At 41.9% G+C, this 15,506-nt stretch overlaps 1 protein-coding gene across 2 annotated transcripts in view; it reads left to right on the forward strand.

The window, feature by feature from the left end:
• Positions 1-209: 209 nt before the first annotated feature.
• PHACTR1 (phosphatase and actin regulator 1) overlaps positions 210-15,506 on the forward strand; it is a 304,815-nt gene continuing 289,518 nt past the window's right edge. Inside the window, exons 1-4 of one of the 2 annotated variants that reach the window (XM_057370450.1) lie at positions 210-313; positions 1,550-1,667; positions 11,389-11,535; positions 13,162-13,308. In XM_057370450.1, the coding sequence (XP_057226433.1) occupies positions 1,607-1,667; positions 11,389-11,535; positions 13,162-13,308 (355 nt within the window). In that variant the 5' untranslated portion in view covers positions 210-313; positions 1,550-1,606. Of the gene's footprint in view, positions 314-1,549; positions 1,668-11,388; positions 11,536-13,161; positions 13,309-15,506 lie in introns of those variants that run through there. The other variant, XM_057370452.1, reaches the window with a different exon arrangement.

A 15,506-nucleotide genomic window follows, 5' to 3' on the forward strand; every position in this document is an offset into this window, starting at 1 on the left:
TATTTAATTTTAAGATTTTTTTTTCCCCTTGGGAAAGTTTCTATCAAATCAAAACCAGAGGCTTAAATTTTTAGTACGAAGGGGGAGTGGGGGAGATGAACGTAGTGTCACCTCCTGTTGCTAAGTAACAACATCTCCTGGCCATTTTTATCTGATAAAGGAAGTCCAGTTGACGTTATGCATTATTCATCAGAGTTCCAATCAAACAATCAAAATTGTTTGCTTACACTGGGGACATTTAGTAAGATCAAAGAAATCCTCCTTGAAACTACTGGAGCTTAYACCACTGCCAGACAGCCCTTGATACTCTGCAGTAAGTATCATTTSTGTTTTGGGAGTGCTACAGTAAAGTGAATTGCTGAGGAACGTAAAAGTTTTCTCATCAGGACAGACTTCTGAATTTTGGAAAGAACTGCATGTCTGTCGATGAAAACTGAATCAAAGGAAAAAGGGAAAGCTTTGGAAACCCGGTTTCCTGATTTTTTGACAGCATAATTAAAGGAATTACTTGAAGCAAGAGTCAGACTCCYTGCTCCAAACCTTTCTGTTAGATTTGCACGGAAAAGGACTAGAGGTATTTTTGTCTGTCTGTCTTAAAATACACGTTGTTTAGAGTTGTTTGTGCTTATGATTATATGCTGTGGTGAACTGAGGTGTGGGTGAGAGAACTGGGTTATGTGTTTTCKGCAAATCTTGTTTTTTCTATGCAAGTTTTTAAGAGTATAATAAAATGCAGAAAGTAGTAATGAAGCTGGAGCAGGGTCGCACTATCATTCCAAGAACTCTGCCAGACAGGGGCAAAGATAGTTCAGTGTACATCTTGGAGAGCTGTAATCTAGGATCTTGACAGATGCGAGATTCAAAACAATATCAAAAATACGAATCTTAGCTATAAAACAGTGCTAGAAGTAGCCTACCATTTCTTAATGATTGCTTTTACCRTATCTTTTAAAACTGATGGTGGAATGTTCTGTTGTTACTTCTGGCCAGCAAGAGGACAGAGGGAAGGCAGGGTTGTCTTCTGGTCTGTTTAGGTGGAGTGAAATATCCAGAATTTTGTGTCTTGCTTTCTACTGCAGTGTTTTGGCGTAAGTGGCATGAACACAATATATATATATATATCTCTACATATATTATATATCTGTTATAGTAGTGCCTACTCAGAGGTGCTGGCAGTGAATCTGGCTAAAGGAGGTCCCTGTCCTGAGCTTTTCTGATTTTATATTTAAGAGCAAATATAACAGGCAGATGAATCCAAGTATGTGTCTTAAGGAACGGAGACTGTGACTAGGCTACAGGTGATTGTACTAGGAAAATGTTAGGATTCCTTCTTATACTGCAGTAGCACTTCTCTTTTTTGCCTTTAGATAAGGATTTGAATCAAACATTTCAAAACAGAAAAGKATGCTTATGAAGTTCTATAAATAGTGATTTGAAAATACTTTGACCCTAATATGCCAAATGAAGTACTTTAGTGACTGCCAACACAGTTCTTTCCACAAAGAAACCCACCAGCTTTTTTCTCTGACATCTCTGTAATCTTTCCTAGGAATCTGACTGATTGTTCATACCAGAGTRTTGTACACAAACATAAAGCACCTTCAACATGGACTACTTTTTGGATGTCGAGTCTGCTCACAGACTGTTTTACAGTCAAGGAGCCCAAGGTAAGAAACTCTGTCACTGACTCAGAAAATGACTAGTTTAACTGTACAGTTAAAATGTATAGGACCAGAGAGGGGCCAGTGGCAGACTTTCAGACATATTTAAATGTTGAAAGGCACAGGGTAAGGCCTTTAAAATGCACGGGCTTTAAAAGGGACTACAAGAAGAGTAATGGCAGGGTTGATCTGCCCTCTCAGAGGATAAGGAAGAGCTATGAGAGCTGTTGGGTGTGCTGCAGGAGCAAAAAGAGCTGCCAGGATCCAGGCTCCGATGCCACAGAACCCAAATGGACTAGACAGAGGAGACAGCAATGGCCCACAGCTTGATRTAAATCTGTGGTGCCCTTTGCCTTCCTCCTTTTTCTTCCCAGTGCTGTCAGGATCATAGAGTGCTGTTGTTCAGGAAAAACTGGTTTGGGAAAGCCCTGAGGCAGTCCCCGCCATGGTTTGCAAACAGCAGCTCTCACTGGTCTGCATCATCCCCTGTGAAATGCTGGCCCCCACAGAGCAGCAGCAGGGTGAGAGGGGAAGAGTAACCAAGATCCATTGCTTTAATGTAGTTGAGACCTGTTCACGACACAGATTATATTTTTGGTCAAGTCTCTTCACTTTTTTTCTCACCACCTCTATTTTTGGAGAAAACTTGCAATTTCAGAGAGAAGTGTTCTTTTTTCCTTWAACTTTAAACACCATATTAAATTCAAGAAAAATGTAAGAGCCAAGTAGCTCTACCAGCCATTTTTTGTTTCTACAYACTGCCTGTTTCTATTAATTTCATTGGTTGCTGATCCAATTCAAAGCCTGGGCAACAGAGTTTGGCCTTCCCTTTGGAGGTCRTTCTCCCAGAGGAAGATGTAATCCACCCAGGGGATGTCACCATCCCAGCATACATGGGGTCAGTACAACCTCTGACCCTTGGCTCAGCTGAGGTGCTGCTGCCTGACACATGCTTTGTTGCCTTGCTCCTGCCTCAGTTGTTGTAATACATTTTTATCTGTACCAGCTGCAGAAAGCCTTTCTCCCTCTCTCTTGACAACACAGCCTCCTGAATTGAACAACAGAAGCAAATAGTAAGCACCACAAAACCAGGGGAAAAAAGCCGAGGGCAATGACTGACAGCTTTTTCTCCATCTCTGAAATGCAACAAACACYTGGGCATTGCTACAGAAGTAATATTGAAATATGTTATTCAACCCTGTTTGAGCAGAGGGCCTGGACTAGACAACCTCCTGTGATCCCTTCCAACCATAAACATTCTGTGCTATCTCCATGGGAACAAACTATTTATATTCCATAGAATCTAAAATTCAGGAATCTACATCTTATTGCTTTACAAACTACAGCTAATCACCAACAGCATCCCTGTGTGCTGCCACATAGAGGCAACTGTGGAAGAAAGAATATGTGCTCATGCAAGAAAAGTCTATTACAGTCATGTGCACAAGGTGACTAGTAAGAGTTGTGCAAGTGACCTTCACTGTAACTATTTCCAACTAAGCAAGAGAAAAGAAATTATCTTACCCATACTTGAAGAAATTAYGTTGTTAGCACATATAAAACTGCTTGTACTGATCAGTTATTAATCCAAAACAAAGAAAAAAATCCATTATGCAGGAAAGTATTCCTTGATACAAATGTCATCAGCAGGGGATGACTCTCGATCTGTCATGTGTACATCTATCCCTTGGCAAAAAAATTAGGAACCAGCAATCTCATCAATTCTCATCTGTACCCACTCCTTGTGGGTGGAAGAGAGGRAAGGAATAGGACTGCAAAATGCTGGGAAGGAACTCAAAGAGCTATGATGGCACTGACAACCAATTATGTCAAATTCCAGCAGGCCTCAGGTCTTGTGCAGTTGAATGCAGGATACTCTGACCTCACCAAAAAGACTGAAACAGAGCTTCRTCTTTCAGCAACTAACCCWCTGKTTCTCTCTGCCTTGCTGCCTGCACTGACACCCACACCTTGTCCCTGCTCCTGCAGAAAGATGCAGAACTGCCTTYGCTATTGTAGAGTAGGAGGAGAGAGGTGTTACCTTATGAGCTGCCACCTCTCCCATTCTCTCTGCAGGAGCAGCCATCACCTCACTTTCATGGGTTGAGCACAGAAAGAGAAATGCTTGGCCATTCAGTCTGTATCCGCTGTTCCAACAGCTGTTCCCTGTTTCCTTCAAGGAAAGTGAAGCAGGAGGGATGGAAAAGTCACAAAAGCTGGATCTAGCAGCAGGATTAGCTAGATTTAGAAAACTTGGTAAGTGAAGCCAGCTGGCTGTAGTCTTCAAACACAAGCCAGAAATATCCTAAGCTCTGCAACCCTCCTGACTGTCTCTGCTGTACTGTATGTTGGAATCTAGGAGCTGGTGGGATGTCCTTGCCAAGTGCGTAATACCTGGTGATATATCTGCAAACCAGAAACAGGAAAGAAAGGACTGTGATCCCTTGGATCCAGCCCCTTGCCCTTGGAAAGCCTGAATCTGAAATCTAAGCCTGAGGCTGGAGTTTCATTTTCAATAAAGCCTTCTCTCTCTGAAGTGTGTGGAAGATACTGGTTATTCCCAGCTGCAAATGTATTCTAATTACAAAYGTATCATGGCTTTCAGCTGCAAGGGCTGAAAATATATAATGGGGCTTGGAATAGGATTTAGCACATTTATGCCTTAGGTAACCTCAATGAAGATGTCTCCACCTAAGAGCTCTGACTAGCCCGGCATATATCAGAAAAAGTAATTTAAAGAACAGGGTTCACCTAACCTTAGATATCTTCCCTGGGTTAATATAGGTCTTGCATCTATATTGATTATGAAAGCCTAGATGTAAACTTGAGTGAAAGATGCCTGTGATGATGGCATTTGTTTGCATAGAAGAATGACATGTTGACAGGCAAGAAARGACCTAATTCAGAAAAGGGAGTAACTTCCTCAAAAATGGGTAAAGCTCTAATCCAAAGCTGCAAATGTGCAGGTTCTGTCTTGGCTGTAGTCTGCTTTGGAGAGATATCATTGATCTTGAAGCTCTATTTGAAAGTTGTGTTTTTGGGAATGCAAAGAAAGACCTCACATTTGACAGAGCTGAGCAGGCAGGCACTGAGGAGCAGCAGAAGTGAGCAGCTCCATAAGGGAGAGTTAAGTCCAGAGTCACCAAAGCAGGCGGAGGCAACAGCCTCAACTATGAGAGGTATAGCATGCCAGCACACGAGCAGAGCAGGTCTGGTGACAGCCACCGGGTTCAGCCAGGAGACCAGACCCTCAGACAAGTCCATGGTGATGAGGCAGATACGAGACTGAGTAGGACATGAGGTCAGCAATCTGGATGTGGATCAGTGGGGAATGCAGCCACCTACAGGCACAGCTGCAGCCTTGTCACCAAACAAGCAGGGGCCTCAGTGTAAGTCTAACTCCAAAAGCAGGGAGGAGGCAGCTGTTGAGRCTTCTTGCTGTTTTCCCAAGCTGGTCAGGGGCTCTGAAGCCACTCTCTCCAATAGCTGTACCATGCCAGAGAGCCTGCCTTGATCACGGCCAATTAAACTGTGCACAGGGAGTGCACACAGGRCCCTTGCTGCTGGTACTGGCTCTCATCTAGGCTCGTTCAGGATTAAGAAATAAGGAACACCTCCCTCCCTCCCATTGTACATAAGGGGGTTGAGCCCCTAGATGAACTCTAAGAGAGAAAAATKATTCCTTCCCAGTACAATATGAGTGAAGCCTTCAGATACCACCATAAAAGGAGATTTCCCCATCACAGACAGCACATAGCACTTTTCTGCAGCCATGAAACTGATGGAATGGGCCTTAAGCCTCACCCCCTCTCTTGGTGCCTCTAGCAACACCATGCCACAACCCAATGGGGTGAGCTGCACATTGTGTTGTCAGGACGCCACTCGAAGCTGCAGGAATCCACCTTTGYACCACAGTGGGACTCTCAGGTCCCTGCTGGGAGTCTGGATTCAGCTCTCACGCAACTTCTGACTCAAGAATAGAATACTTTCTAAATTCCTGGAGAGCTGTGCATCCATTTTTCCTGTCTTGGATCCTTTTGCATCAGCAGGGCACGCCAACTTAAAATTAACTGTGTTAATTATTTTGAAGATTCTCCTACATTCCTTGAAGTTGCTTGCTAGGCCATTTGGTAAGATACACTGTGCATATTTAAATAACTGAACAAAACCCTCTTGATGGTTTATCTTAAGCTACCTATTATACCTATAAATAAGTTACAGCTACACTTATATTARGTACACTTTTATTGTTTGTAACATTCCTGCAATTTACTTGATAAATTTATATTCATTAGGAGTGAATAAAAAATGTAAAGGAAGAAAAAAAGGATATAAAAATATAATACATATGGCCAAGGGTAACAGACACACAAGTTTGTATAGACACATAAGGTATGGCTGCTCAAATAATTTCAGGAAATCATTCTTCTAAGGTTTATATCATAAGGTTTATCAAACTATCATAAGGTTTAATAAAGCACTCGCAGGTAAAGTTTTAATTCCACATGTCTCCACAATATTTATTTCACTGTGCTTCATTTTTGCTCATTTATTTTAATTCAGTAAGTGCTGATTCATTCTAGATGTTTGATTTACTCACTGTTGACTGTTCATTGCTACTTCCCTTCTGCTTTAGCATATTAAATTGGGTCCAGTATTTTTAAAAACATATTGCTTCAGAATTGCCAGATCCTAATCCAGAATGATTCCACTGCAGATGTTCCTCCATCCACCAAAATTTTRTGATTAATCCACTCTACATGTTAACATATTTTTAAAGTTATGATAGCTCTCAGGTCTTTTTTTATTCATGTGCTGTCACTAGTTCTTAGACTGACATCAATATTAGAAGATTTAGTAATAGCAAATGTGCATCCCTCATAAAATTTCATTACCTTTAAATACCATTAAGTAACCAATCAATATCAACCTTTTCTTCATCCTTTTTAAAATTTTCAGAATCCACATCCCACATCCTCTTCTGGCACATCCCCATAATTGAGAATTTCAGAAGAGCCTATGCCTTTGGAAACAGAAAAMAACAAACAAGTTTCATCTAAAATGTACAAAAAATGCTACTTAAGCACACTGTGCATACTCTTACCCAAATACCCCAGACCAGCAGAACGAGTGTGTGTATCTATGTGGATGTCCTTTTGCATGGGTACTGTAGTTTGTAACCTTCAGGTCTGTGCTTGCATATGATGTACGTAAGTGCTTTGTTTCAGATTACCGATGTCCATCAAGGAAGATTTCAACAGCTTTGCTTTGGAGACACAGARCAATCCATATGCATGTGCTTCTGTGTTTATGTGGGAGACACAAGCCTCTAAATCATTCTTCATAAATGACAAATTATGTCCTCTCCACATGTTCTACTCTCTGCCTCTCCTGCCACTCATATTCCATTTCCCAAATTGAATGCCTCAAATGTTGTCYTTTCATCTTGTTTTAAATGCAGCTGATAAAGTGAAGTGGTTGGCATTAAACCAGAYCAAAAGATTTTTTTTCCTGGTAAACATCCAATTGGACCCACTGAATGACCTATCTTTAAGGAAGAATATTCACAACCTAATATTTATCTTTTTTTTTAGCACAAAAGGAATATCATGTGCTAGATTAATCAAAATGTACCTGAACTCATGTTTTTTAAAGCTTCCATTTAGCCAAAAATACATTTCTGCATGCATTATCTACATTATGACATGGTGAGCCCTCTCCACAAAGCATGAAGGAGAACTGAGTAAGAGCTYATATCTTTCTCTAGCAAAGAAATGTAGCAAGAAAAAGAATCCTATTCAATTAGCAAGAGCAGCACTGCAATTAAAGTATTTTCATAGGTATTCTACAATGTTGTTCAAAATCTGCCCTGAAAAACAAGGCTTTCCTCAAAAAAGCCTTAAGTAAACYAGCATCCCCTTACGGATACTTCAGTGTTATTTGAACTTGTTTGTGATTGTATGCATCAGAAACATAMCCTTTATACATCTAGGCATCTACAAGAAACATTTCAGCACTTCACTTGTACTAAGATAAAAACCATCACATTTCAAAGATTTGCCATTTTGAGACTAAAATCTACTCTGCAAAATAGGCTTTCTAGATGAAGACCCTATTGAGTCAAAAATGATCAGGGTACTTGTTTCACCCATGAGATACTTTAATAAAAGMTGATTGGTAAAAGTAGATGGAAAAATCTAGACCAATATTTCATATTATCTCTAATTAATTTTTAGGAAGATGCCATTTCACCTCTGAAATTWTTCCAACTAAAACTTTTTCTAAATATTACAACTCCTAAAAAAATCAATACTACAACTCTTCAAAACATAAAGGTAGTTCTTGGCAAACAAATATTGCTACTGATATTTTTTATTAAAATATGTGGAAAAGTATTTTAATGAAAAGATGGAAAGCATCAAAAATTCTTTGCAAACCACCCCTCATGTTTTCACTAATTTTAAGCAGTATTCAAAAATTGGGACCAGCTGTAGACTTAACTAAATATATTGAAATTATATGTTCAAAATGCCTCAGAACTTCTAATGTAAAAATTTACATATTTTACTTTCCCTTCTTCCAAAGACCTACTTGCATTGCAGTTCAGTAACTTACAATAATTTGAGACAAACAAATGTGAGATTATATTTAATCAGTTCTAATATGTCACATRATGTACAGCATTTATATTTTTAAGGTATTTTTCCCTCCATAAGCAACTTTTTTTCCTTTCTAACAAATACCAGACAAGATGCCGCAGTCTGCCAGTTGGMGTGTAAACCTGTGAGGAACAATGAAAATAGAATGAAATAATTTAACAAAATGACTGATTTCCCTTGCATGTGCTGTTACAGTGACTCCTTAAATTGAGCTTTTCAACACTGGTCTCAAATCTATTTGCAGAGTAAGTGGGTCCCTTAATGTGTATTGTAATGTCATTCCATTTCTTCAAGACCTAAAAGAGGATATTTCCTAATTTTCCTGAAAAACTATCTCCCAAAAGTGTGTCCCAGAGACTGAGCTGGTTTGCAGAGAGCAGCTGAAGGTAGAGATAGTGGGGGATTATCTGTGATGGACCCAATGGTCACATCGGCCAACTATTGACAGCTTTACTAAAAAATGTACAGAGTCATTCTCAAAATAAGGACTGCTATGCATTAGGACGTGTATGTACAGTTATATTCATGGCAGGCATTAATATTCAGTGTCTCTCTGCAGATACCAGAATGTGACCAGCTACACTTTCCAATTCTGTGGCTGAGTAAGAATTGGTCTTAGGTTTTTATTGCAAGATGTTTTAATACTTATTAGCTTCCTCTGAAATGTTTTCAATGTTTACTTAAAATTTCCAGTCATTCTTGAAAACTTCCTTTGGTAATAAGCGCAAAGGGGAGATAATCACGGTTGTCAAAGTAATACATAATGATTACTCCAAKAAACATTTTCTAGCATCCACCTACCTGTAGTCAAAATGAATACAAGCCMGATCCCAATATTTTGACCCAAAAGGTAAAAATTATTTATTAACAATTATATAGAAAAACCTACTCTTATTCTCTGTTTACTATAAATGTATATGCAATTTGTTGTTAGGATTTTCTTTCTAAGAGATTCCTATGCCATGATCCAGCTAGGCCTGAAATGCATGGGTGCCCTTTCACTGACTTTAACTATAGCTAGATCATGCCTGTTTTAACAGACAAATCTTTCACATGGTTGTTTTATGAGATGATTTTTAAAATGCTGACTTCCTATATAGATAAATCTTCCTTAYGTGTAAATTTGATGATGCAGTACRCAAAATTTTCCGTAGAAGAAATTTTCCATTCTCTTTTATCATCATTACTGTACTTCCTGATTACGAGGGAGTAATGGTTGACAGCCTAGTTGCAGTGTTTACTTTAGCTTAATTTAAATAGTTGACCCCATTAAATCAATTTCAACTCCTGCCCTTTGCTTTTATTTCAATTCAAATGCTACATTAGAAATGAGCAAAAACTTGAAAGAAATCTATTTAAAAGCAGAAAACAAGTAAGTTAGACTAGAAATGACTGCTACCTCCAGTAGCAAGATTTACTTGTTTAGTAAACTACRTAATACTGCAAATTGAAAAAYAGAGCATGAAAAATAGCTCATGAAMTGAGCTTTTGTTAACTCATACYAATTATATGCTATCATACCTAACACCTAAGTCAGATTTTAGGCATCTGAAAGACACTGATTGACAAGTTTCATTTGACACTCTAAAAAAACTTCAAAAAGAAAGAGTCACAGTTAGYGGATTGAAGAATATGCTCTTAGTCACTATCAGTCATGCTCTCCAGTCCCAGTGGGAAAATATAGTTCGTTGCTAGTAATTTGAATTGAGATGCTTTACAAAAGCCCTGAGATAGCCACTATTATGCCAGATAATGTCCAAACAGCAAGAAACATCCAGGGTTTGGGCTCCAAAGCTCTTACAGGGTCCCACATGACAAAGTTAATAGGCCCACATTACAGGTAAGGTAACATTTCAAACAGAAATTCTCTTTCCAGTTATGTATGAGGTGGAGGAGAAAGTACTTGGGCATGGTGCTCATGCTYTCAGTGATCAGCCACATCCCAACTAGCATTTGTGATAATCTCTATCTACTCAGAGAGAGAGTTTAGGTGGATATATTTATAGAGGCTTCTCTGTTTGTGATTTGTAATTTATAGGCTCAGWGCCCAAAACATTCAACAGCCACTCATAATTACATTTCACATATAAAAATCCTACATTAAAGGGACATTATCAAGGCTGTAAGACCCAGAGCTAAATACTTGGGCAATGCCAAAATGAAGGTTGCCTCTGCAACATYAATTCAGTCTCCTTATACATACAGATTATTGTAGGGCTTCTATTCGCATGATAACAGTAATTTTTCACTACCCTACCATTTGCTTCATCAGTGAACGGAGTGGGCAGTGCTTACTTAATGAGCCAGTATTAAATATTTTGCTTTTTCCTCCTCAAATGCATGGACCCAAGTAATTCAAATCGTGTTCAGAAGATAAATTCTTAATTTCCTCGTGGCTTTTCCATTGGTGCTTCACTAGATTACATGAATACTTTACTATTTTAATGGATTTATATGTYCACAGAAATCCTACTGAAAGAAAAWTATGTTTCTCCCTTTTCCACAACTAAGAAACTAAAACATAAAGTTATCAAGAGCAAAAAGTAGCTGTTAATTCTGAGTGCACAAGTAGAAACAACAAGAAACTGAGTTTTTAATAGTTGTAYCATATCAAGAGTAAGAATCACATCATGTTCTGAGCACAGCTTCCACTGATTTCTGCAAATTAATCAACCATTTAAATATWTCCACTACTCAAGTATCACAGCCTTAAAAACAATCAGGAGAAGAGAGACTGCAGCTATTCAGAAGAAAAAAGAATAGTCTTAGTAGCAAAACTAGAAACTTAGAACAAGCAATCTGTGGCAGCAACAGAGCTATAACCCATTTCTTTGATGCACACAAGACCACAGTCTTTTCTTGATATCATTCAGTGCAACCCTTAAATTCCACACCATGTAAGGCAAGGACCTTACACAAATAGCCCATTCWACTGTCTGTTACAGGTCATCTCTTTCACTGAGTGATTTTTACATCTTTTATTCTTTTTTTTTCCCCTATCTCTTTCTCGCCTTTTCAATTTCTCTGTTCTCCTGCTATTCTCATCTTCATTTGTTTTTTCTCACCAGCTCGTCGGGCAACTCTTCTCACTGTGCCCACTCTGGTGACAGCAACTTCTGAGGATGACATAGACCGGAGACCCATCAGAAGACTCCGGTCTAAGAGTGACACCCCATACTTGGAAGAAGCTCGGATCTGCTTCAACCTTGATAATGGTAAGACCACACCTTCCCCAAGCAGCATATGATGTTAATTAGAAACTTATTTTCAAGATGTAGATGGACCAGATGGTACCTCCTCGTTCACAAGTGATGCGGTGATTTACCAGACATCCAAAGATGCTAAGGCTGTCTAACTACAAGCACCTGCATATGTATGAACAAGAATAATTTTCAAAATTTTCCTGCAAGTGCTAACTAAAACTTTTCCCCAGTTTTAGCCAAGGTGAGATAGTGAGATCACACCAAAATAGGACTGATTTGCAAACAAAATATATCTTATCCATTCCAGGCCTCCAGAAACATGAAAGTTCTTGAGAACATTTATGAAGGGATTAGAGCTAACAGCAGACTTCAGCTAAACCCAACGTTACAGCCATTGAAGAWCATGCAGCACATCCCAAAACCTCAGTAGGACTAATTGGCAAACATGTAACAGGGACGTCTTGACTCTCCAGGAATGAGTAGGAGAGCTGTGCTTCAAAATTCAGACCAACCAGTGTTACTATTGCTGKTTTCAGAGTCACTGAGCCCCAGCATTCCTTCCCTGGTCTTTTTTTCTCATTGAGGTTGATAAAAACAAAAGATTGTGGAATTACACTCAACTTGGTGACTTTAAGCAGAGTGGGGTTTTTTTTAAAAAAATCCTTGAATTAAATGGGATGAGCTAGCATACTCTTAGGCACATACTTCAACTGTCTAATTCTTACTTTATGTAATACTTTTGTGCTACCCAGCTTTTTAAACAGCATTTTTAATTATTTATATTACACTAMCCAACCGAAATTGGAGCCCTAATGTGGCAGGCAGCCTTTAAACCACAGGGTAAGAACGTCTACATAAAGAGCTGATACACTAAATAGAGAAACCGAGATGCCACAAAACACCGACCCCAGTTTGCAGCCACAGAACGGAGTCACTGGTTTTTGCAGATGGTCACATTTTCCTCCAAGACCCGCCGAAGTGATTGGAGCAGGCGAGCCCCAGGCTGGGAGCCATGGTCAGTTTCAGACGTTGAGTGCAGGCTCCTCGGTCCCTTTGGCACTTTAAACTGCCAAGGTGGGGCACACCATACACTTTACATAATGGGTTCGCCCAGGGAAAGAGGGCAAGGAGGTGAAACGATGCACCATTAGATATCCCACCGAGTCCCGATGCAGATGTGCTGTGAGTTTTGGGACGCCCAGGGCTAGAAGAAAGCAATTCGGGACGCCGGGCTTGCTGCGGGGTGGCCTCCACCGGCCCGGCCCATCGGCGGCGTTTGGCACCTCAGCCGGGACCTCCCCYGGGGGCGGGAAAGGCGCTGGCCGGACCCTGCTCGGGGCGGGGGCCGGCAGCACCGGGGCCGGGGACAGCGCTCCGTCCCCCGCAGCGGAGGCAGGCGGGACTCGGCAGGGGCAGCGGGCAGGGCCGCCGCGGCCGCTCCCGTCCGCAGATCCCTGACGGGTTTTCCCTGTCTCTCCCCCTCCTTCTCTCCCTCCCTGCGCTCCTTTCTCCCTTTCCCTCTCTCCTTCCCCGTCCTCCCCTCCCCCTCCCCGCGCCTCTCTCCCTCCTCCCTTCTCCTCTCTCCCCCTCCGCCCCCTCCTCGCCCGGCCGCCCCGCGCCTCCGCTCGCCCTCGCCAGCTCGCCGGGCCACGCTGCTCACCGTGCCCACATTAATGGCGGCATCTTCCGAGGAGGACATCGACCGCAGACCCATCCGCCGCGTCCGCTCCAAGAGCGACACCCCCTACCTCGCCGAGGCCCGCATCTCCTTCAACCTCGACACAGGTGAGAGGCGGCCCGGCCCGGCGCGACCGGCGGCGGGGGAGGCAGGGAGGGAAGGGGCCGTCCCTGCCCTCCGCCCGTGTGCTCCCCGGGCGCCGCCGCCCGGCCCTGCCCAGGTGCCCGCGCCTTCGCACCTCGCCSGCCTCCTCCGGCCCTGGCCCGCGGGCCGGCTCCCTTTCCTCCCCGCGCCTTTCAGCTGGGTGAGCCGGGGACCGGCTGCCCTTCTCTCTTGAGCCCCTCGAAGCTTCCTCTGTCCCAGAGCGCCGCCCTCTCGCCCTGCAGAGCGTCGTGGCGCATCCCCACAAGGCTTCTGCACTGTCCCTTCTCCAGGAGCTTCTGGCGTCCCTCCTGGAGATGTTGCTCTTGGTGTTTTGCAAGTCTCTCACTGGTTCACTTGTTGCCTGCTTCCTCTGGTGGGTTTGTGCCTCAGAAGTGCAAGGAAACTTGCACCTATGTTGTCCACTTAGTTTCATGARGTGAACCGTTGTCTCAGCGTTGCCTTTTGTGACTATTGATGGGTGTACAGCCTGATGGTTTCTACCAACACACCTCCAGCTCCCTGTATTCACCTCCTCCTGCCTGTTATTGAGATGAACCTTCGACAACTCTTTACCTGACCTTTCCCTTGCCTTTTCTCCTCTACTGTGCCTTCCTCTTTGCCACCTCTTCCTCATGACTCCCTTGAGATTTCAGCTGTCCCTTTCAGTTCACCCTGCACATGCTTAAACTATCCTGTTTCTTTCCTACTAGGCCTGTGGTTTTCCCTCCTTACTTGACCTTTTCTTTCCTTATGAACTCTCTCAACAGCACACTTAACTACACCAGAGGTTACTTGCTCAAAAAAAAAAAAAAAAAAGAAAATAAAGTTCTTTCTGCTGGTTCTTTGCATCAAAGCAGACTTTCTCTGTTTGGGAAGGGGGACAGTGTGAGGGAGGATCTGTAGCCAGCAGTACTGCAGCCTCCCTCACGTCCCAGCAGTAGWGCGCAAAATGACCCAACTGTAACATTCTTTGATGTTGAGCCTGTCAGCTCACTGCCAGCTGTAAGGGGAAARGAGCTGCCTTGGAGTTGCTGGTTGCCCTTCTGCAGTCTCTCCCATCCCTCCTCCCCCTTTTCAGCTGGCAGAAAGTTGGAGATGGCAGAGATGCATTTTCTTCTCCATTTGGGAATGGATTCCCCTCCCCCTCTCGTTATCCCTGCTGCAATTACACCCTTGGTGATGGCTGATACGCAGTTTGGTTTTACCACTGATAGAACATAATGGCGTGTCATTATTTCTCTCCGATCATGACTTCTAAAAAGTTACCAAACCATAGGTAAGTTGGGTGGCATTCCAGGGCACAATCTGGAAGACCAYTCCAGGTGCCAGGTTTCAGCCCTGTAAAGAACTGGAAGTGCAAATGGAAAGAGCATTGTTGTGTGCAAAGCRTAAATAAAAAAAGGCTGTGTATGGTTATTTGACTGCTGAAATAACCCTGCRATGACTTGTCTTCTCTTAGGTAATGTTATGACAGGTAGTTATAAATAGGTAAACCAGTTAAAAGCAAGGCACCTTCAGGTCACCTGGTGCCTCACATCTCTATGCTGAGCTAGATATGCTGTCTTTCCTACAAGTCCCAGAGGATGTGCACATGTCTCAAGGTACCTCTTTCCTGCAATCCACCAAAGAATTTGATAATTACACTTAGCTTCTTTCTGTTCCTCCCCTCCACCTGGTTCTCTATAATTTGGGTTTTTACTTGCAAACCTGGGAATGTAATTCCTTAGAAAATAAATAACTGAAAGAAACAGTACTGGGATATCAAGAAGTATAAATGAAAAATGTTGTAAGTAGTGCAAGTGTGTATTTTCATTAATCCATCTGGCAGTGAGTAGTTTTGCACTCTAAAAAAAAAGTAAAATTGCTTAGCAACCAGTATTGAGTGACTGAGCCAAAAAGCAAGTGAAACGTGCCGCTGATACCTACTTCATTTCTGAGCTGTTGGGTTTACTCTTCTGTTTGCTCAGAAAGCACAAACCAAGCTGCTTGGGTTTGAGAACTCTGTAGCCTAAGGAAAAAAAATAAAAAAACCACCAGAAAATGTGTTTGGCTACTTTTGCTCATATTTGATAATGCCATACAGCTCAGGCTTTCCTTTCCTTTTGAAACTTACTGTTGATGAGGTGCAGTGCTCTTTTTTTTTTTTTTTTTTTTTTTTTTT

The sequence above is a fragment of the Malurus melanocephalus genome, unplaced genomic scaffold (assembly GCF_030028575.1).
Source record: "Malurus melanocephalus ecotype Western Australia unplaced genomic scaffold, MMel_1.1 scaffold_126, whole genome shotgun sequence".
Taxonomy (NCBI): domain Eukaryota; kingdom Metazoa; phylum Chordata; class Aves; order Passeriformes; family Maluridae; genus Malurus; species Malurus melanocephalus.